At 35.4% G+C, this 20,859-nt stretch overlaps 2 protein-coding genes across 3 annotated transcripts in view; both read right to left on the minus strand.

Moving 5' to 3' along the window:
• Positions 1–1,504: 1,504 nt before the first annotated feature.
• LOC133201167 (ATP-dependent DNA helicase DDX11-like) lies at positions 1,505–13,113 on the minus strand. 2 transcript variants are annotated; one of them, XM_061336948.1, is made up of 9 exons: positions 13,034–13,113; positions 9,845–10,032; positions 9,455–9,522; positions 7,341–8,071; positions 6,817–7,069; positions 5,181–6,138; positions 4,777–4,858; positions 3,350–3,474; positions 1,505–1,815 (listed from the first exon to the last, which is right to left on the minus strand). In XM_061336948.1, exons 1-9 carry the CDS (start codon positions 13,104–13,106, stop codon positions 1,516–1,518), a joined length of 2,778 nt encoding a protein of 925 aa, XP_061192932.1. In that variant the 5' UTR covers positions 13,107–13,113; the 3' UTR covers positions 1,505–1,515. The 2 variants fall into 2 exon arrangements, with proteins under 2 accessions (XP_061192932.1, XP_061192931.1); XM_061336947.1 differs by having other exon boundaries at positions 3,350–3,480.
• Positions 13,114–17,487: 4,374 nt separating this feature from the next.
• The window catches only part of LOC133201028 (A disintegrin and metalloproteinase with thrombospondin motifs 1-like), a 28,657-nt gene continuing 25,285 nt past the window's right edge, over positions 17,488–20,859 (minus strand). Inside the window, exons 15-16 of the mRNA XM_061336832.1 lie at positions 17,950–18,018; positions 17,488–17,642 (exon numbers count right to left, since the gene is read on the minus strand). Of these exons, the coding sequence (XP_061192816.1) occupies positions 17,488–17,642; positions 17,950–18,018 (224 nt within the window). The remainder of the gene's footprint in view (positions 17,643–17,949; positions 18,019–20,859) is intronic.

A 20,859-nucleotide genomic window follows, 5' to 3' on the forward strand; every position in this document is an offset into this window, starting at 1 on the left:
TTGCATTTGTGTCCGAGAAACGATGGATTATTTTTTTGGCTTGATACATCCAAGCATTTTCCAATGGAAGATTGTAAGAGGCTAACACTCTCTTGTCAGCTGTCAAAATGATAGTGACAGGTAATTCAAAGACTATATATTTATGCCATTCATGCTGAAAAATGACTTTCCTTTCATCAGAAATTTTCTTTATAGTTTTTCAGACTTACTGCTTGTCCAAAGACCCTTGAAAACCGTGTTATTTACATATCAAATTGATAAATCAAAGCAATGAAAAATCAGAAAAGCACTTCAAAAACAATGCAAAAAATGTGTTTTAATCAGTACAAGATTTAACAAGAAAAGAGTAATAAAACAACTAGTCATGTATATGAAATAATAACCAGGAACATCATTTAAGGATACACCAAAGGCTTTTTTCAAGATTTTCAACAATTTTGAGATTTTTGGCTAAGAAAAAGAAGTTAATCAATGCTTTATAATGCATCTGAAATTCTTGGTAATTATGAAATGGTTTTCTAATTATTGAACAATAATGAAACATAAACACTAACACATGTGAATGTTCCGTTATTGAAGCTTCTGATTTGATCTGCGACTGCCTGCTCATGGAAGACGCAATAAATCACTGTGACCACTTGGGGAATTCTTCACTAGCCACACAGAGGTTATCAGTAATTAAACTGCTGGGACTCTAGATTTAGAGAAGGAGATCTAACAGATCACTGATGACCATGAAATAGGAGGCGGAGCTTAGCTCTTGCCATTTTGCCGGGAAATCTTTCTGATTCAGAATTGAACCTATTTTACTTAATTAAAAGCATCTAAATACAGAAATGAACCTCCCATTCTTGTGAATATGCATAGGAAATATGGCTAAGTGACAGGTATTCAAAGCTGAATCTCCAAGGTGTCATATATTTCTAGCTTTGGCAGATTTTGTTGTGTAATGGATTTTTGCCCTCTACTGTAAAGTAAGATCAGACAGTTTGTGGTATTATTTCAAAGGATTCAGCTCCCTTATTTATTGACCATTTTCTCTGAAAATTGGATAGCTTGCTTCTCAAATGTGTGTTCACAAAACCGTATCTCAGATTTTTGATATCTAGCTTAGTTTTGGAATTATTGAGGGAAATGTTAAATTAGGCTAATAAATTTGTAACATTGAAGTGCAAATGGCTGTAACTTTTGAATTAGAAGATTTATCAAAAATCTGAGATAGAGTTTTGAAGTTCAATCTTTAATCTACATTGAGGCAAAATGACCACTTTGAGGGGTTAAATACAAAAAAGTTGATTTATAAAATATTTATGCACTAAAATTTACATTAATATTTAAATAATTTTTAAATAGGTTATTAATTAAAGTTTAAATTAGGATAATTAAATAGTAAATTTAACAAGCTTTCAAATGATATATACTCTTATTATGTTATCTTTGATAATGAAAGAATTACACGCAAATTAAATTCTGGCATTTGGAAACCTTTGGTGTATCCTTAAATGCCATTGAAATCTAATTCATTGTATCACTCTTCTTTCCTCGAAAGAACTGAGAAATAGCTGCTACAGCTGGACCGTACTTCTCCATTTTCTGTAGATTTTTCCCAATCCAGGATGGAAGCTTTGTCCGTACACTCTCTTTACAGTAACGTTTATCAAGCAACAGAATGGTTGCATAATCTTCACGGTGACGGATTGCTCGACCAATGGACTGATTGACGGCTTTCATACACAGGTTTTCATAATGAACTTGACCTGGAAGATGCCCATTTTTGTCTCTAGGAAAATTGGAATTCAAATATTGCATTTTCTCCTGCAAGCAGAAATTAATAAAAAATGACCTTCCTATAAAGATGTTATAATGAAAATTATTAATATTATGGGAGGATTACACATAGTGCCTTCTGCCAGCCCTAAATTACAACAAAGTTAAACTGACAATTTAAGCATATTAATTTCTCTTAGTGTACAGGTCAATTGATTAAGTGATTAAATAAATGACTAGAGTGTTCCAAAGACTGCATGTGTTCATGGTCATCCATGCTAATTCATGAGAAAATGAAGTTTTCTAATCTATAAAGAATCCTTAAGAGAAAATATTATGAAATGTAAATATTTCCATATGAATATGACTCATCATAGCTTTGCTGTTCTTAAGAAATTTTAAAGATTTTTGACATATACTACTATGTAGAACTTTGATTGCCCATTGTGGCCCCATGATTTGATCAAAATTGAATCTACACTACCTGAGGATGCTTCCACATAAATTTGACTAATCATGGCTTAGCTGTTTTTGAGAAAAAGATTTTTTAAAGAATTTTCCTACAATCATATTCTTATTAAAGTAAAAATTGCCCATTGTGGCCTCACCCTACACCTGGGGGTCTTCATTTGCGCAAACTTGAATATACACTACCTGTGGATGTTTCCATAAAAATACAAGTAATCACGGCTTTGCTGTTCTTGAGACAAAACTTTGATAGATTTTTCTTATATACTCCTATGTAAAACTTTGAATGCCCATTGTGGCTCCATCTACCCAAAAGGGTCATGATTTGAACAAACCTGAATTCAAATCTAAACTACCTGACATCCTCCATACATATTCATTTATATTTCCATATAAATATTACTAAAAATGGCTTTGTTGTTCTTTAGAAGATTACTGATTTTTCCTATATATTCCTATGATAAACTTTGATTGCTTGTTGTGGCCCCACCCTACCCTGCAAGAGGGGAAGTGTATGATTTGAACAAATTTAATTTACACCCTGTAATGAACCTTTCACTTAAGTTTCACCTTTTCTGGCCCAGTGGTTCTGGAGAAGATGAAAATGTGAAAAGTTTATGACAAAGTCCGCAACAGACAATGTAGTACAAATTTTGAAAAGAAATGCTCACCTGAGCCTATGTCTCAGGGGAGCTAAAAATCACTGAATTTATTTAATAATGCAAGCATGAAAAGTATGCTTTCAATTTCTTTACATTTTTTCAACAAATTAAAGATTGGCCTGGTGAAATAATTCAAATAGTCAAAGATTCAACATTTTTTATAGAACATCTGGGGATTCGTCTGTTAATACAAAGAAAGTAAGGTACAGACTAAGCTATATTAAAATTGTATTGTTTTAGAAAACATTAACTGTTAGATAAATATTGAAAATAAAATTCTCGACTCTAAATTTCAAACTTTAAAATATTTTAACCAAATTTTCCAGAAAAAAAAACTTTTTTTAAAAAAATTTGGATAATTAATCATTGTAAGCACTGCAACCTATGGGTTCCCAGATCATGCATGGTTCACTAAACCTCTTCTGTGAGAATGACCAGGGGTATACACTGACCTGTAATTCTGGAGACTTGATATTGGGGTAAGGCATGCCCACCATGATGACACCTCGACCAAGATCATCAGAGAAGTTGATCCCCTCGCTCATCTTCCCTCCCACTACACACAGCAAAATGGCTCCTGAAACTGTTATATAGCCAAAATTATCATGAACATAAGCAAAGACTGACAATGTAGAAATCATTCATCATAGTGTTAAAAAAAAATATCAGTAATTTTTTTTTAACACAAAGGCAGTCAAAATAACTTGTTTATATTAGTGCTTTGATATACAATATAAGTATTTTTTTTAAATTAAGAACTTAAATATCTGTGTTTGATTGTAGCACTATCATTTTCAAAAAACCAGAAGTCTCTGACGAGACTGTAGCTCTACTGGTTGTATTTATAAAGGAAGATAAAAGTAGCACTTGGACTTGAAACTTTGCAACAGCAATAAATAGAATAATGATTCTTAGTTTAGTCTCTTTTGTGGCAAGATTTACTATTATATCAGACTAAAACTGTAAGAGGAGTAGCCTTTTAAAACAGTTTTACAGAAATTTTGATTTAAGTAACCGTGGCAACATCATTCAACAAAATCAAAAAACAATAACACCAATTATGTATCTCTGTAGTCTACTTGTATGCTACATTATACTGAAATCAGACAAAAAAGTGTAAGAGGAGTAGCATTTTGAAAGTATTTCAAGAAAATTTATATTTTTAGTAACCATGGCAACACTGTTCATCGAAATCAAAAACCAATACACAGAATTATGTATCTTAGTGTAGTCTACTTGTGTGCCAAGTAATATAGAAATAAAACCAAAACTGTAGGAGGAGTAGCATTTTGAAAGTATTTCAGAGAAATTTCTATTTTTAGTAACCATGGCAACACCGTTCATTGAAATCAAAAACCGATACACAGAATTATGCATCTTAGTATAGTCTACTTGTGTGCCAAGTTATATTGAAATCAGACCAAAACTGTAAGAGGAGTAGCATTTTGAATGTTTTTCACAGAATTTTCTATTTTTAGTAACCATGGCAACACCGTTCATCGAAATCAAAAACCGATATACAGAATTATGTATCTTAGTGTAGTCTACTTGTGTGCCAAGTTACATTGAAATCAGATCAAAACTGTAGGAGGAGTAGCATTTTGAATGTTTTTCACAGAATTTTCTATTTTTAGTAACCATGGCAACACCGTTCATCGAAATCAAAAACCGATATACAGAATTATGTACCTTAGTGTAGTCTACTTGTGTGCCAAGTAATATTGAAATCAGATCAAAACTGTAGGAGGAGTAGCATTTTGAAAAATTGTTTACAGACGGACAGACAGACAGACAGACGACGGACACCTTACTATCGCATAAGCTCTTCTGGTCTCTGACCAGTAGAGCTAACTATACAGTTCTGTATATTAAATTGTACCTGACCCTCCACCACTGGACTTTTGGATTGACTTTGAATATTCTCCAAGGACATGCTCCACCTGGCTGGACAGTTTAGGCTCCTAAGAAACCAACCATTTACCAACATAAAATAAGCAGAACTTAAAAAGAACTGAGCAAATTTTTTGCTTAATCCAAATCTTATTGTACTAGTGTTAATATAGTGCAACGTGTATACATTTAATAAAATTTTCTTTCTTTACAAACTATGCTATAACTAATTTTCTTTACTCAATTGTTTAATACTTGAAGTTTATGATGTCTAAAATTTCATTCTCAAATTCTGCAAAAATCAAAATCTTAGTAGTATCGTTGCAAATCTGCACCAGTAGATCAATCTTCATTATGAGAAACTTCTTAAAGATAGATAAAAATAATAGAAACCTGAAAGATCCTCTTTTTCCTCTCTAGTTTGGTGAGAATGCCTGATTTCTGCCAATGTTGGTAAACAAGGTTCTGGTAATCATACGAGGGGAAGAAACAGACCAGACCTCCTGGAATAATGCCACAGATATTACTAACTATCAACCCAAGTTCATTCAAAAGAGCTGAGTTTTCTCTTGAACCAAAGGTAAAATCCAAATCTATCCCCATTGGTCCTGACTTCATGGCTAGAGCAAATAGATGATCAGATGCAATCACATGACCACATGAATATTCCAGAATTCTCTCTGGACCAATGTCTGCAGCAAAAAACAGTTGCTGTTTAAATTCATCTATGGGCTGCATGGTTCCCCCTGCCACTATGACTGACCTAGCCTGGGTGAGCACATCCTTAAAATGAACAGCAGGGTTCATCAACAAAAATTTCAAGGAACAGTTGCTCATTAATGGCTGTTTGGTTAGCACAATTCTGCCATCTTTATCCGCACTTGTCAAAGAGGCAAAAAATCCTTCAATGTGCATCAATGGGGACCTCATGACCACAGATTCCTCATTTCCCTTGTAAGCATTTGTCTTCTGCATTTCTTCCATTGAAGCTGAACTCTCCACATTTTGCGTAATTTCCTCCAAGAAACCGGCGACTCCCATGTTTTTCTCTTTGGCTTTTTCTGCTGCCACACTGACCTCACTGTTCGGATGTTTCTCCAGGAAACCGTTTAACTTTTTGGAAATTTGGCTTTTTCGACAATACTGTAAAATCTTAAACAGGTTAATATTGTCAAACCCACTCTCTGACAGAAACTGGTTAACAGTAAGCACTTTGGTCTCGTATTTCCCAGCACTTTGTTTTGCTCCATTTATGTCTGCCCTCCCACCCAGAAATCTCACCAGACAGTTCAGTATGTACAGAATCTGCTTGACATACAGTAAATTCTTGGCCTTCAATCTGGATCTGAATCTGCAATACATTTAATAACCATTTTTTAAATACAATTATATCTCATGTATTTTGCAGTTTCAATGATGTATACATCAAATTCAAGCTAAAGATGTATTTGGAATCATTGTGCATTTATATTTCTTGAGGGTCAATTTTCATGGATTTCAAAACATATAAGGGTTTATTAGGCAATTGTCTTATTATGAAAGCTATACCTTATAAAGGTTGTATAATTTGAGTTAAAAAATAAACCCCCATATTACAACATATAAAATGTAAAAAAAAAAGTTCTACAGTTCTCTGAGCTAACTGTGGGCCTTGGTTAACTGGGCTCCAGTATACTTACCTTTGCTCATACTGACTGAGGTGACAGTGGGCCTTGGTTAACTGGGCTCCAGTATGCTTAATTAACTGACTGAACTGACTGTGGGCCTTGGTTTACTGGGCTCCAGTATACTAACCTTTTCTCAAACTGACTGTGGGCCTTGGTTAACTGGGCTGCAGTATACTTACCTTTGTTCATACTGACTGAGCTGAGTGTGGGCCTTTGTTAACTGGGCTGCAGTGTACTTACCTTTGTTCATACTGTCTGATCTGACTGTGGGCCTTGGTTAACTGGGCTCCAGTATACTTACCTTTGTTCATACTGACTGAGCTGACTATGGGCCTTGGTTAAATGGGTTCCAGTATACCTACCTTTGTTCATACTGACTGAGCTGACTATGGGCCTTGGTTAACTGGGCCCCAGTCACTGTGACACTGTATACAGAGTTAATGGTCTCTAGTAGGTTATGGGCTTCATCAATCAGTACCACATTCCCCTCCAAACGAATCCCACTGGCCTCTCGTGTCGACTTGTGTAGGATAATATTGTATGGTAATACCACTACCTCAGCTAGTGGTATAGACAGACGACTAGTGTAGTAAGGGCAGGCCTTCATCTGGCGACCTGACAACAAAGTATACATGTTTTACAAGGAATTCAATCTTGTTAACAGCCTTAATAAAATTCATGATTTAAAGCTATATTGTACATTTAAAGTGGGTCTATATAAACAGACTTTTGTGTACATTGTACATGGCAATGTTATTAACATTTTTGAGTTTGCTATTTTTAATGTAACACTAAAATCATAATGTCACATAATTTTCTCTTTTCATGCATCTTTGTACTTTGATAATGTCATATACTATGTGAGTTCTGATAACTCAGGCCTGACCTGCTTTAACAATCTGTTCCACATCTGTAATTTCTGTCAATATCCGATTCCCCAGGTCTTCCATCATCTCTTGTCGGTAATACAGACACCCCCCGCCATTCTTTTCCCTCCTCTTCCTGACTGCCTCACCACTAGGTTCCCTGTCAATCTTTTTACTTTTATTTTTCTGTAAATCTAGACACATGTCATTCATTAAAGATAAAGACTTCAGTTTTTTCACTGTTTCATTCACACACAGATTTTGTCTTGATCCCAGAGTCAACACTCTGGTGTTAGAACCGTAAGGACTTTTGACAATCTCGCGGACGAACTGTGCTAGCTGAGAATGTGTACGACTGCAGTAATATATCTTAGTCACATGATCCACCTCCTCCTCACTGTTCTCACTGTTCTCACTGTCTGATACATCCTCAGATTTGACCTCTTCATCGCTATGATAATCCTCGGGCACTAAGTCATCATCCCCTTGATCCACCTCCTGACCTTTGACCTTGTCAATCTCCTCACGGTATGCGGCCTGTACATCAGGAGCAGCTTCCTTCATCAACTCCTCGAATTCCTCCTCCAGGGGGTCTCGTTTACGTTTTCTGTACTGTTTTTGCTTTCCTATTTCTAACAATCTAGACTCCTGCTTTTCCAGTTTTTGTTGTTTTTGTTTTGCGCTGTCAAGTTTTTCCTGTTTCTCTTTCTTTACTGCAAACTGTGTTATCCAGTCTAACTCACCAGAAACCCTTTTAATGTAAAGTCACTTAATTTAGTATGGTTTGCTCAGTTGTACCATAGAAATTCTTAAATACTCAGTGTCATGTTCATTTGAAGAAATGTGTAGATCAATATATATATGGTAAACAATGAAATTTTTGTCACTTTTTTTTTATTCATACCCCCTTCACCCTCTTTGAATTTAAAATAAGACAAATTCAAAGAAGGACTTGTCTCTTGAATGACTGTGTCTGGGAAAATTTAAAATCATTTTGTAGTCAAGGCTAATTTTAAATCAGGGGTGTGCAATTAAAAAATTCAAGTACTAGCCCACGGGCTAGTGGCAGCAATAAAGTTACTACTCCAAGTAAAAAGTTACTAGCCCAAATATAGAGGCAAAAATTAAAAACTAATATTGAAAAAAAGTTAATTGTTGAAAAAGTCAGGGTACTAACTGAAGGTAATTCTTTTTAAAATTAAAGTTTAATTCTCACTAGTGAAATTTAATCATATATAAATTAATGATTATGATAGAAAATGAAAAAGAATTTAAATCTTCCCTTTTTCTGATCATTGCACTAGCTCATCTATAACAAAGCAAAAATCATTTTGTTTTCGTCTTAACATACTTAAATCATTAAATACACTGGAAATATATTTTGTTTTAATTGCATAACACTTACCTTTCAGTTGATTGAGTGTTTGTAAATAATTCAATGAGATATCTGCATGTATTTACCATAAACAAAGGAATGGAGGAAATTCGGATTAGGAAAAAAACGATAGTTTTTTGAAGTAAATAAGTCAGGTAGAACTGCAAAATGGATAAGATTATGGAGATTTATGGACAATAGGAGCATGCAGCTTGGAAAATTTTCACTGGTTGGGAATTTAAGAGCAAAAAAATGAGTGAAATTACCGGTTGTGCTTTTCATGTATTACAATTGTAGTTTTAATTTCTACTAGCCCAAGGGGCTACCTCTGTGCAGAAAACCACTAGCCCGACCCCCGAAAATGGTAGCCCCGGGCGTCGGGCGATGCTAACTGCACACCCCTGTAAATGGGGTGAATTTGAAGAAGACTGACTTATCTTTTTAACAAAGCCGTGCCTGGGATAATTTAAACTGGAGCAAAATTGTTTGCAAGTGTAAAAAGGTAAGAAAAAGGCAAAAATAATCTTTCTATAGTATTTGCATCTAACCAGATATCAGGAGCATACTAACATTCAAAGCAGTAAATACATGTATTGTATTTATTCAACATAAAATTTACATATCTTTACATATTCCTTCTTAACAAACAAGTCAATCTTGCCCCAACTTTAAAAAACTTACAAACTAGGTTCCAAGTCTCAAGAAAAATTCAATGGAACAAAATCTTGAACAAGTATTAAAACTACAGCACACCCATACCCATCACAGCTGGTACATGATTTCTCCTCCTCTGCAATCAAAGCCTCGAGATCCCTCTTCTGTTTCTCCTGAAAAAAAAAAAAATTCTTACCACTTAACGTAACCAGGTATTGAGAATTAAGAGGTAAAACAACAATACAAAGTGCATTAATAATATACAGTATGTATGGTCTAACAACTTAATATTTACATACAATGAGGTAAAATCAAGAAATCTAATCAATCAGACTTCAGCTCTTCCAGCACAGTTTTAAATGTTTACAAAGGATATTATGAAGATCCTATATAAAGTGAGTGCATGAGTGGTTGATCATTAATTTGTCTTTTTTTTTCAAATGTTGACTTTTCATTCAAAATGATGGTAAAGTCAGAAACAATAACTTGATTGACCTGATAATCCTTGAGCCACTTCAGTGCCCCACAGATAAGACTGAGGGACTTTCCAGTACCAGTAGGGCTCTCAAATATCCCCACTTGTCCCTTATCCAGACTGAGGTACAGATTTTCCATAAACTTTTTCTGAATGTCATATGCTTCAAAAGGAAATGGAAAATCCACTGGGACATTGTTTTGCAGATCTGAAGAAAAAAACCCAACAATCTTTTCATTTTGATACCGAGTCAAATATTTGCTAAACATAAATTATAATATATATACTACATACACTTCACATCAATTAAATAGTAAACATTAATGTCATTAGAATGAATTGTTCAAGAATGTAAACTAACATTTGAACTCAATGCATAGATTTTTCAATGAACAATATACCATGCACACAAGAATACATATCAGCTTCAAGAAACTTATCATCATTCTGGTAAAAATCATCGAACAATTAAAAGCTTCTACACATTAAAAATATGTTATTATCCCCTACACAATGGAGTTGAAAGGGATATAGCAATGCTCTTTTGTGTTTGTGTGTTAGTTTGTCCTTGTGCAAAAGGGAAGTGACATAATTTGCATCGGGATCAATGTCAAATGCTGTCTTGATTTACAGATATGCTCTTTGCGAGGGGATGCTCCGCTTTGTGGTGCCCTTATTACTGATATGACAGTAGAAAACGTGTGATTCTAGAGAAACGGCAAGACTATATAGATATTATTGCATCCTTTATAAATATCTGTGCTTTATAAGGGCATTGTCTTAAGCTTAATCAGTAGGGATTAATTATCACACATATCCACACCATTTTGGGAATGCAGGGCCTGGGAAGGGGCCGCGCCATGCACCATTTGCGCATACTGTCGAAAAATGGCGCAATGAAATAATGGTATGCTGCGCCATGCCCCACAAAATGCAGGCACGCATGTTTTATTACTTTGTAAGCTCATCGCAGTCGGCGCTATTGGTATTCTTCATCGAAGTTAGATGGAATCTGTGATTATCATATAATAAAATCAGAACCATCATTCGGCATATTGACATCCACTGGCAAAGAAACATAGTTTTCTTTCCATGTGGTTCGTAAGTGTCAAGTCGTTTTCGACGGTTGACCACAGCTTTATGAAAGTCACGCACATGGAAAATATACCTTACAATGTAAAACCTTACCATCGAAGTCTACTTATCTTGGCCTGTCCCGTGATCTCTAAATCGGCATAGTTAAAAAATTGTGCTTTTGGTTTAAATATAATTTTTCTAGACACATTCAAGTTGATTAGAATCTAGATGACGAATGATTGAAGTTCTTTGAAACGGAAAAATCATTTCCACTAGTCAATGTCATATGACTTGTCAATTCCTATCGCATTTTTCTTTTTTATTTTCCTAAATTTTGTTGTCAGAGATATATGCATTATCATATAGCATCATACTTTCATATATTTTAGAATGGCCCCAATATATTTCCCCTCGACCCCTTAAATTTCAAAATGGCCCCATCATTTTATGAACAGTGGGGCCATTGGCCCAACCTGTTGCTTGACCTTCCCAGGCACTGGGAATGGGGTCTAGGCTCCTGGAATTGGGAATTTAACATGTTTAAAGCCATTTTTTCACATATTGGATATAATAACTCATGACAATTTTTCAAGAAATAAACTCTAATGTTGAAATAAAATTATTTTTTTATTTCAAAACTATTGGTCATTGAATGGCTCTAAAAACAATCTGCCAATCAATTCATCACAAGAACCAAGTTTCTTAAAATTAAATTCATTCCTTAATTCTTCTGCTTCTGCCAGGGACCTACATACTAACGGGATAGGCAACTCTCGCAAGTCTCGCAATACCTCGTAAGTTGCGGGATTTCGTAAGTCAATTTTAATTAAATATAACTCTTTTGCTATCAAATATTTCAGAATAAAATCTTAATTTATCTGTCAAAAAATTATTCAAGATTTGTTATTAGCAATGTTTTTACTCCTAATCTTAGAAGTAATTACGTTTATTTAAAAATCAGTGTGTATCCCTGATCAGCCGTATTTCCGAGAAATCGCCAATTTTGGTGGTTGTTTACTTAATTTCTAAATTATTTTATAATATGTACTTTAAAATTTATTAAATATCCATTCCGATACACAAAAATAACAGATTACATTAATCAGAAAACAAGCTTTTTACTGGGAAAAAAAGTAGTTCGAAAAACTTGCAGTGTTGTGTGTGCCGTTTTGGGTAAATAAACATGGCGCTGAAGGAGTTGCCTGTCCCGTTAGTATATAGGTCCCTGCCTTGCAAGTACTGCCCACAATCATTGTACTGTGTACTGATTATTTTGACAGGTGGTAGTATTGTACACACAGTTCAGTTTTTCGGGAAAAGGGAGTTTTTTTGGCAATTGGGAATGGGGCCTGTATATTTAGGTCCTACACGGGGCAGTGTAAAATCCCTGTAATGACCAATGAAAACCTCATTCATTCATTATAAGCGTAACACACGTACGCTAAATATAATCTGAGACAAAAACAACATTTCTCTGATATCGTATCCTATAATCAATCAGGATAATGTATGTAGTACCCAAAAGACAACCATCACAACGTAAATCTACTCTAATAGCGAGCGCAGCGAGCTCAAAAGACTAACATGTAAGAACAGAGAAAATTCGGAATGAAATCTGTACATACGTCAGGCAAATTTTCTGGTGCAACATTCCCAGAATTCCTTCGCTACCAGGGTTCCATGCGAAATTCTTACAAAACATACAAAAGACCAAGGATAATCATTCATTACCGAGAGATAAGTTTACTTTTCTTTCTGTGCAGAGACTGAGAGAGTTTAACAGAAACAAAAAATAATTACATCTACTCTACAACGTATTTCATTTATTATTCAATTTTATTGCACAAGATCTTTAGTCTCGTTCAACCAGACGCTCGGCTGTCTCCGTAAATTCCGACGTCATGTGACGTCACAGTCTAGACTGTGTCTCGTGAGGTTTGGCGTTTGAAGAGGCGGATCAACGTTACAAGTGTAAGCTGCTATATAGCTTTTTGATGGTACAACTGCGCTCGCCCCAACGGTCACACCGTAAAACATATTAAGTTTTGAATATCGTGAAAAGATACTTATCATGACTGCATTTCCTTTTATTGCAAACTATTAATTAAAGCATCATTGAATAAATCACGAACCATCTTTGTTTTCGACGAAAGAAGCTAACAAATCATCCCCTTCTTCGTCAAAGTCGTCCATACTTCCCGCCATTGTTTTCGATATTATGCTAATTCCGATTCCGATCTTATTTACACGGGTAAGCGTGAATTAAAATTGTATCAAGCTTTTAATTTTAGATCTCAGTCCCCAAATATGTTCTTTATATAGAAAATAAAAACAGTGCTAAATGTCTGTGGTACACAGACACTTGTTTCTGTAATTTATTGTTTATTAACCGTAAGTTTTGTTATAACATATGGCAATGAAACTATAAATGCATGTGCTATAGTACATGAATTGATTTCACTTATTTATGACAGACTTGATTTTGGACTTTACTTTTCTTTTTGTCTTTGTTACTTTTTAAATTCCTACATAATTACATTGTATAATATGTATAATTAATTGTTTATAATTAGCTGGTGACACTTCGACTATAGTTTTTGTTATTGCAAAATGTCTCAAAATTTTTAAATTTGGTTACTGTCATTTCTCTCCTTACCCCTTACCTCTTTTCTCCCATATTTATATGCACTGGCACGATCGAGCTCGAGCGCCTCGAATTTAACGCCCCAAATACATTGAAACGAGTGTCCCATACATGGACCTCTAACATTAGAGGGGGATCAGGTGCAATGGAGGGAGAAACTATACACATCTCGAGCGCCCCCTCCCCCCAAAAAATTAAAACCCTGTCTATTATATGTCCGGACCAGATGAAAAATATCAATTTATTTTTCGGACGAAATTCGTTCTAATTTGTCCGAACAAATTTCCAATTCTTTCAAACAAATATCTAATTTGTCCGAACAAAATTTCTAATTCGTCCGAACGAATACCTAGTATATCCGAACAAAGGATATGTTCAGGATTTAAATAAAAACTTTAGGAGAAAACAATTTCCCGGAGAAAGTTACATTAAAAAAACAATACTTAATAGTTATTCTATACCTTGTACTTATCCATCGTCGGATACTCACGGGTGTTCTCGTCGTCATCACACGGGTGATGAGTAAAATCATAGACATATAAGAGAGGGTCTCTTATATGTCTATGGTAAAATTTAACACAAGATCACCCGAGGTGTCCGTCGGTGATATTGGTCTAAATTTTTCAATTTTGCATTTTAACCTTAAAATTTATTACTTGCAACTATAAAATCAACCTCCAAAGTTGGCCAAAACAGCATTAAATCTTTCTGAAAACAAAATTTAAAAAATTCTAAGTAAATTTCAGTTAATTTAAATTCTGCTCCTACTGATGCATGCTACTGGTTTAGAATTCAAGATTCAAGATACCCCCTTAAATGGTTTCAATGGTATTTCATAAAATCGTTTGACAACAAAGACAAATGACTTACCCATTTGTAGGAATTTTTTTATCTTACTCGTTTGTGGGACTAGATCTTAGACGCAATTTTCTTGCTTATCAAAAAGCGAACGGAAGGAGCTAGGGAACAAATACACAATGAATTTCTAAGACAGGAATGAGAATCGAACTTGAGAACCCCCTACTTATCTAGGCCTCTGGGGTTTTTTTTTTTTTAGTACTTTTGAAAATGACCTACATTGTATTTAAAAATGCTGCATATCCAAAGGATGAACAACACGAAAGAGATTGGGCTACTGGAACCAGGTGTGCCACAGTCTACAGTTGCAAAAGGTTTTAATATTGCTCAAAGCACCAGATCTCACCCATAAAACAGTTACCAACACTACATGGTACTAAAAGTATGGCAGGCCACGCAAGACATCAACAACACAGGATCGCTTCATTTGATTGCACCATCTTCATCAACGTTCCACAATGAAGTCGTCTACAGCATTACACAGAATATTAAACAACTTAAAGACCATTTCAAATGACTACGGAATGCAGGAATTAAAGCCGGATGACTACTCTATGCCATTGTTTTAACCCCTAATTACCACAATTACCACCAATATCGACTTCAAAGGTCTCAGGCCAACAGATTATGGCTCAACACTTGAGTTAGCTATATATGAGTCCAGATTTTTTTTTTTACTGCAAAACCTGATGGAGGAGTCAGGGTTCATAAGCTTCGTAATGAACTTTTGCAGAAGACTGCCTCATGGAGGTTGATACATTTGGTGGTGGTAGTGTTATGATATTGGCAACGGTATTGCAAACAAACAGGACCATTTTGTTCATATTCAGAGGACTTTGACTGCATAACGGTACTCTGATGATGTCCTCCCTGTACAGGTCTTTCCAACGTAGAGCCATATTTCAGTCTGACCAAACAAAATCACAAACGGCTCGTCTGACAATTGCATTCCACTCTTGCAAAGACAAAGCATCTGTTCCTGCCTTGGCTTTCTAAATAGCCAGATTTGAGCCCATTTAATTTGCAATGGACGAAATGGATAGGCATATCCGTCAAAGAACCGCATCGCCAGACTCTGCAACAGCTGACCCCAAGATCTACATTAAGAGTAGGATAGTATTCTAAAACAGTTTTGAATATTACACTTATTTTCGTCCATGGGCTGACGTTTTAGGCTATCCTTGGGACATACCAGAAATTGATCTTTAATTACTGTATGTGTACTTAAAAAAGCGGGCTTCATATTTTAGCGGCTTTGGCGCAGACAACGATGCGCTAATTCATGAATACCGCTAAGAAATCATTTATAAATATAATATACGGTACGGACATGCATAGCGCTAATTCATGATTTCGCCAACAACTCCATACCCAGTAATTGCGCTAAATTTTGAATACGCCAATTCGGATTGTGTCTTATGGCCTTTGTTAGGTCTCTTCGAATCCTTTATTCACTTCGTTGCCTTTAATCGATTATTACGAACACTATAGAGTTTTTAAAAAAATAAAAATCGTAAATACTAGCATAACTCAATTAGACTTTTGGTTCAGTTACAGCAAATCTTGAACAAAGATGATAGTATGATTAAACATTTTGCCAAATATGATAAAGCGCTTTGAATGATTTTTTTTTTTTAAAATTGTTAAAATGGAGGTTGAGAACAATAGTGGCGAGACTGTATCACATGCAATTTTCAACTTGACAGTCATTCTGCAGACATTTAGTACTATAAAACCTGTTTTCCATTAGTTGACTTACATTCACAGGATTCACACTAAAGAAGGGGTTATAAACTTTTGATTTTGTTCTCTGAGAATTTCGATGCTAACCAATCAGAAACGCCGTGTCTGAATAATGCACAACACAAAAAAAGATTCGGCTGTTGGAAGCAAGTGTATCTTAGTCTACAGTTAAAAAGGGATTTCTTGATGAACAAAATAGCAAAGTAAAACAGACACAAACAGCATGGTACAGCATCATAAGCACAGGGCCACTTCATTAGGTTGTGTCTTCTTCAAAATTTCGTCTATTATAGCATTAGCTATCCCTTGGTGGCACAGAATATCAGACCAGACCGTTTGTAATGAATGAAATACGGAGAAAATGAACAGTATTCAAGCTTAAAGTTCATTTAGACAATACAAATAAGGAGCAGAGCAAACACGGAACTCCATAAACATCAGAGGTTGGACCAGGTGCCATTGAGGAGTGAGCATCCCCTGCTGACCGGTCAAACCCTCCGTGTGCTCCTTGTCATGATCGGGTAAAAAAGAAAAAAAACTGTAGACAATTCAATGTGTAAATAATGGCCTAACGATTTGTATGTAAACTAAAACGTCAGTCAGCATTTGACTTAATGATAAGTTGTTTTTGCTGACAAGGTCATTGTATCGACGACCATAACACTTGCTAAATTACGACTTCAAACGAGACTGTTGATATCCTTGTTTCATCAACATGTTTTTCAATAGCTTGCATCGTTTTAGAAATTGTTCCTACGTAGAGCACGCTTTTGCGTATCGAATCAACTGCGAGACATAAACCCATATGTACAAGTGATAGGGTATATTATTGCTACATTAGTAAGGGAAGATGACGAGTGAAAAGTTGAAGTCATCATGTTTATCATAAAGCTTTGTTGTTAGGAAACCATTAACGTCTTTTTCTAGTTAAATATGGGATGCTGAAATAAGAGCTAGGAGACTGTTCATGGTAATTGTTCTGACCCTTTACCACCACCGCTGACATCGACTTCAAGTGTATCATCTGATTATTTAACAGATTATGTGCACGCTGGGGAACCCTTTGAATTAACTACAAATCCAGACCTTTATGGCAAAGGCCTGAAGAAGTGTCAGACTTCGTTAAGAAAGTTTTGTACTCATTAAACATGTTTCAACTGCTTCAAGTGGTTAAAGCTAGATGGTATTAAGTACAGCTGTCTTTAGTTAGCTGTCTTTTGTTTAATTGCAATCACAGGAAATCAATATATGACAGTTAAAATAAAAATTACACTAAAATAGACAAAAAGGGAAGAAAACGTTTTATTTTTATTGTTATCTACATGAGTCAGCTGTTTTGTTCTATAATTTCGTTTTACAGTCTTCACCGCCGTACCCTTCCTCACATTTACACTGTCTTCCGGTCTGGTGTTCTTTGCACTGACATGCGCAGCTGGACTGATCAACTGTTGCTCCGTTGTAGCAGTATGTGTTACAGCGACTCCTGCAGTCGTTTCCTGTTGAAGAAATCAGTCTTAATAAATAAAAGTTACTCAAGGATCTTTTTAATATATTGGCATTTATCCACTTTTATTAATAGTTTTTATTGTGCTTTTGGTTAAACTATGTCCAATGTATTACTCCTCTCTCTATAAAATAGTATTACATGACATTGTAATAGTAAGGGATACATTATATTTCGAACAACGAATTTAATTTAAATTTCTTTAGCCATAATGCTATGTCCCATGTTTTGTTGAAAATTCTGTTATAAACCATGCAACTGAAAATTAAAGATATACATATATATATGTATAACCTTACCATAAAACCCACTGGGACAGTTACAGGAGCAGATCTTTGTGTTAAACAATCCTCCATTAGCACATTGTCCTTGACAAGTCTTAGCTTCAAAAGAAATAATATAACTTTTTGATACAAAAAAAAAAATTTAAAAAAAAACCATTAAAAATGTACAGTGCATACATATCGAGCAGCTGAAATGTATTCCTCCTGAGTGTCCTGCTGAACACGTCATTCAAAAAATATAGTGGATATCGATGACCTTAATTAAGTCACTTACTTGTCCCATACCTGTGAAAATGCTTGCAGATATTGAGCTGTTTTTTCGTATGTGAGTGTACATTGATGAGTTACAGATCAAGTTTGCTTTTCATTCCGCTTCAATCATTTTTGACGGAATCAAGTTTTTTAAATATAAATTTCTAAGGTGTTTCCGTATTTTTTTTCCTCTAAATGCTTGTAGATATGGAGCTGATTTTTGGTATGTGAGCTATTCTTGATGAGTTATAGATAAAGTTTGCACTTTGTTCCGCTTCAATACCGATATTATTTGGCATTTTCAATGTTTGATCAATGGGAACCAGATTACACTTACCCCTTTCCCCTCAAAAATGATTCCCCCCCCCCCGGAAAACTGGCTGTAGAGTAGGATATCCCTCCCGGAAAAGTAGCTATGGAGCAAGATTTCCTACATGGAGAAATGACTCTAGACTAGGATTTCCCCTACAGAAATTCCACATGAGAGGCAATTTTCATTATATTTTAAAGGAAATTGGACTTTTTTATTTGGTTTTTCAATGCCCCTTTGAGTATTTTTCACTCATATTGAGATGCCACCACTTGCCGGTGAAGGTCTGCAAATTTAGACCTGTACTCGGCACTTGCAGCCTTTGAGCAATGAGGGATTTTTGTGTGCCAGATTCTACGTGACGTCGTTTTATACGGTTTCATCCAAATGACCGATCTCTACGTTGGACAGTGGATTTGAATCCACGACTTCAGGATCAACTCCTTATGCTGCGAGTCCAGCGCAAACACTTTAAAATATTCTGTGCGGGTGACAGGAACTTGCATTTAATTTTGCAAGTAGTAATTCAATTTATACTCAAAGTTCCATTCCTAAAGAGGAAATTCTTCAAAATAATCTGTTTAAAATAGTTTTATTATTCCCAACAATCATATTGAATTTGAATTACCAAACCTACACTGGATTCCTAAACTACGTAAAAACCCTTATAAACAAAGACACATAGCGGGTTCCAGTTAATGTTCTACCAATGAATTATAGAGAAAACGAGCAGTAATCACCTCAAAAGTCCATTGAAACAATACAAATCGGGAGCAGAGCAAACACAAAGCTCTAAAAACATCAGAGGTGGGATCAGGTTCCACGGAGGATTAAGCAAGTTGTTAGAGTAGACAATTGTTAACACTAGACAATTCCGTGTGTAACTAATGGCCTAACAATTATTATATGCAAAACGTCAATCAGCATTCGACTTAATGATAGATTGTATTTGCTGACAAGGTCATAATATCGATCATAGATTTTGCAAAATGATTAATTTAACAAGGCTGTTGATATCCTTGTTTCAACATGTTATTTGTCAATGGCCATAAACCCCTGTGACGGTACATATTGTCGTTTTGTACATATTGTCGGCGGCGACAATATGTACCTACTCTCACTGCACATATTGTCGTCCATCGGTACATATTGTCGCCGGCGACAATTTGTACCGAGACGAGCCTTATTTTCCTCCTGCATAATGGACGACAAAATGTACAGTCAAGCACCAGCACATATTGTCGTCGGCGACAATATGTACAGTCAAGGTCTGCATATATTGTCGTCGATATATTGTTTTGACGAATATTTACTTGAGAAAGGTTGACAAATACACACACACGCATAGAGGGAGACAGACAGCATTACTCGCAATACTGTAGAGAGAAAATTTTTAGTCAGAAAATTGTGTCCAAGATTGATGTACGTCACTATGATATGTCAAGATACCGTAATTCTTGAGATATCTGATAAATCAGCCTATTCTTTTTTCTTCTAATACATACTTGGAGATTGAATACATGTATTAGGTTTTTTCGTTCAGTACTAATGATCTTTTCTGATCACATTTTGTCTGACCGTCTCTCTGTCTGTAAACTTTTCACAATTTAAGCTTATCACGAACTACTGGGTCAAATTCAACAAAACTTGCCACAAAGCATCCGTGGATAAAGGGGACTCAAGTTTGTTCAAATGAAAGGCCATGTCCTCTTTCAAGGGAAGTAGTTAAGAATTAGTGAAAATTTACTGATATCTCTTAAAAATCTTCTCAAGAACCGCTGTGTCAGAAAAGTTGAAACTTATGCGAAAGCTTCATTATGAAGTGTAGATTCATTTTTTTTTCAGATCATGTCCCTCGGGGGAAGGGTGTGGCTACGAAAAGTGATCACAGTTTTTCATTTCTAATGTTTAGAAAAAAAATTCTTTCAAAATCTTTTTTTCAAGAACTACTGGGTCAGAGGAGATGATACTAATGTGAAAGCTTCATTGCATAGCGTTCAATTTTGAGGTGCTGGCACGAAAATGATCCTTCACTGCTCAATGACCCTGACTGCCAAGTATAGGTCTAAATTTGCAGCCCTCCACTAGCAAGTGGTGACGTCTACATACCTGATACGAATGAAAAATTCTCGAGATGGACATTATAACAACAAACAAACAAACAAAAACAAAATCAATTTTGTTCAAATCATGACCCCAGGGGTAGGGTGGGGTCACAATGGGTGATCAAAGTTTTACATAGGAATATATACAGTAAATCTTTTAAAAATCTTCTCAAAAACCAGACAGATGTAGCACCGGTGCACCCCCCCCTTCCCCCCGGTGGTTTGATTATATTTTTTTTTTGCTTTGTTAAATTCTGT

This window comes from Saccostrea echinata, unplaced genomic scaffold (assembly GCF_033153115.1).
Source record: "Saccostrea echinata isolate AGI-Se365-2 ecotype Australia unplaced genomic scaffold, CSIRO_AGI_Sech_v1 ptg000042l, whole genome shotgun sequence".
Lineage (NCBI taxonomy): Eukaryota > Metazoa > Mollusca > Bivalvia > Ostreida > Ostreidae > Saccostrea > Saccostrea echinata.

Coding starts and splice junctions, on each gene's coding strand:
- LOC133201167 (XM_061336947.1), bottom strand. CDS start 13,106: ATGGCGGGAAGTATGGACGACTTTGACGAAGAAGGGGATGATTTGTTA. Junction 10,033..13,033: donor TTTCGTCGAAAACAAAGATG/GTTCGTGATTTA, acceptor TTTTTTCTTCAG/ATCTGCAAAACAATGTCCCA. Junction 9,523..9,844: donor AGTGGCTCAAGGATTATCAG/GTCAATCAAGTT, acceptor TTTTTTTTTCAG/GAGAAACAGAAGAGGGATCT.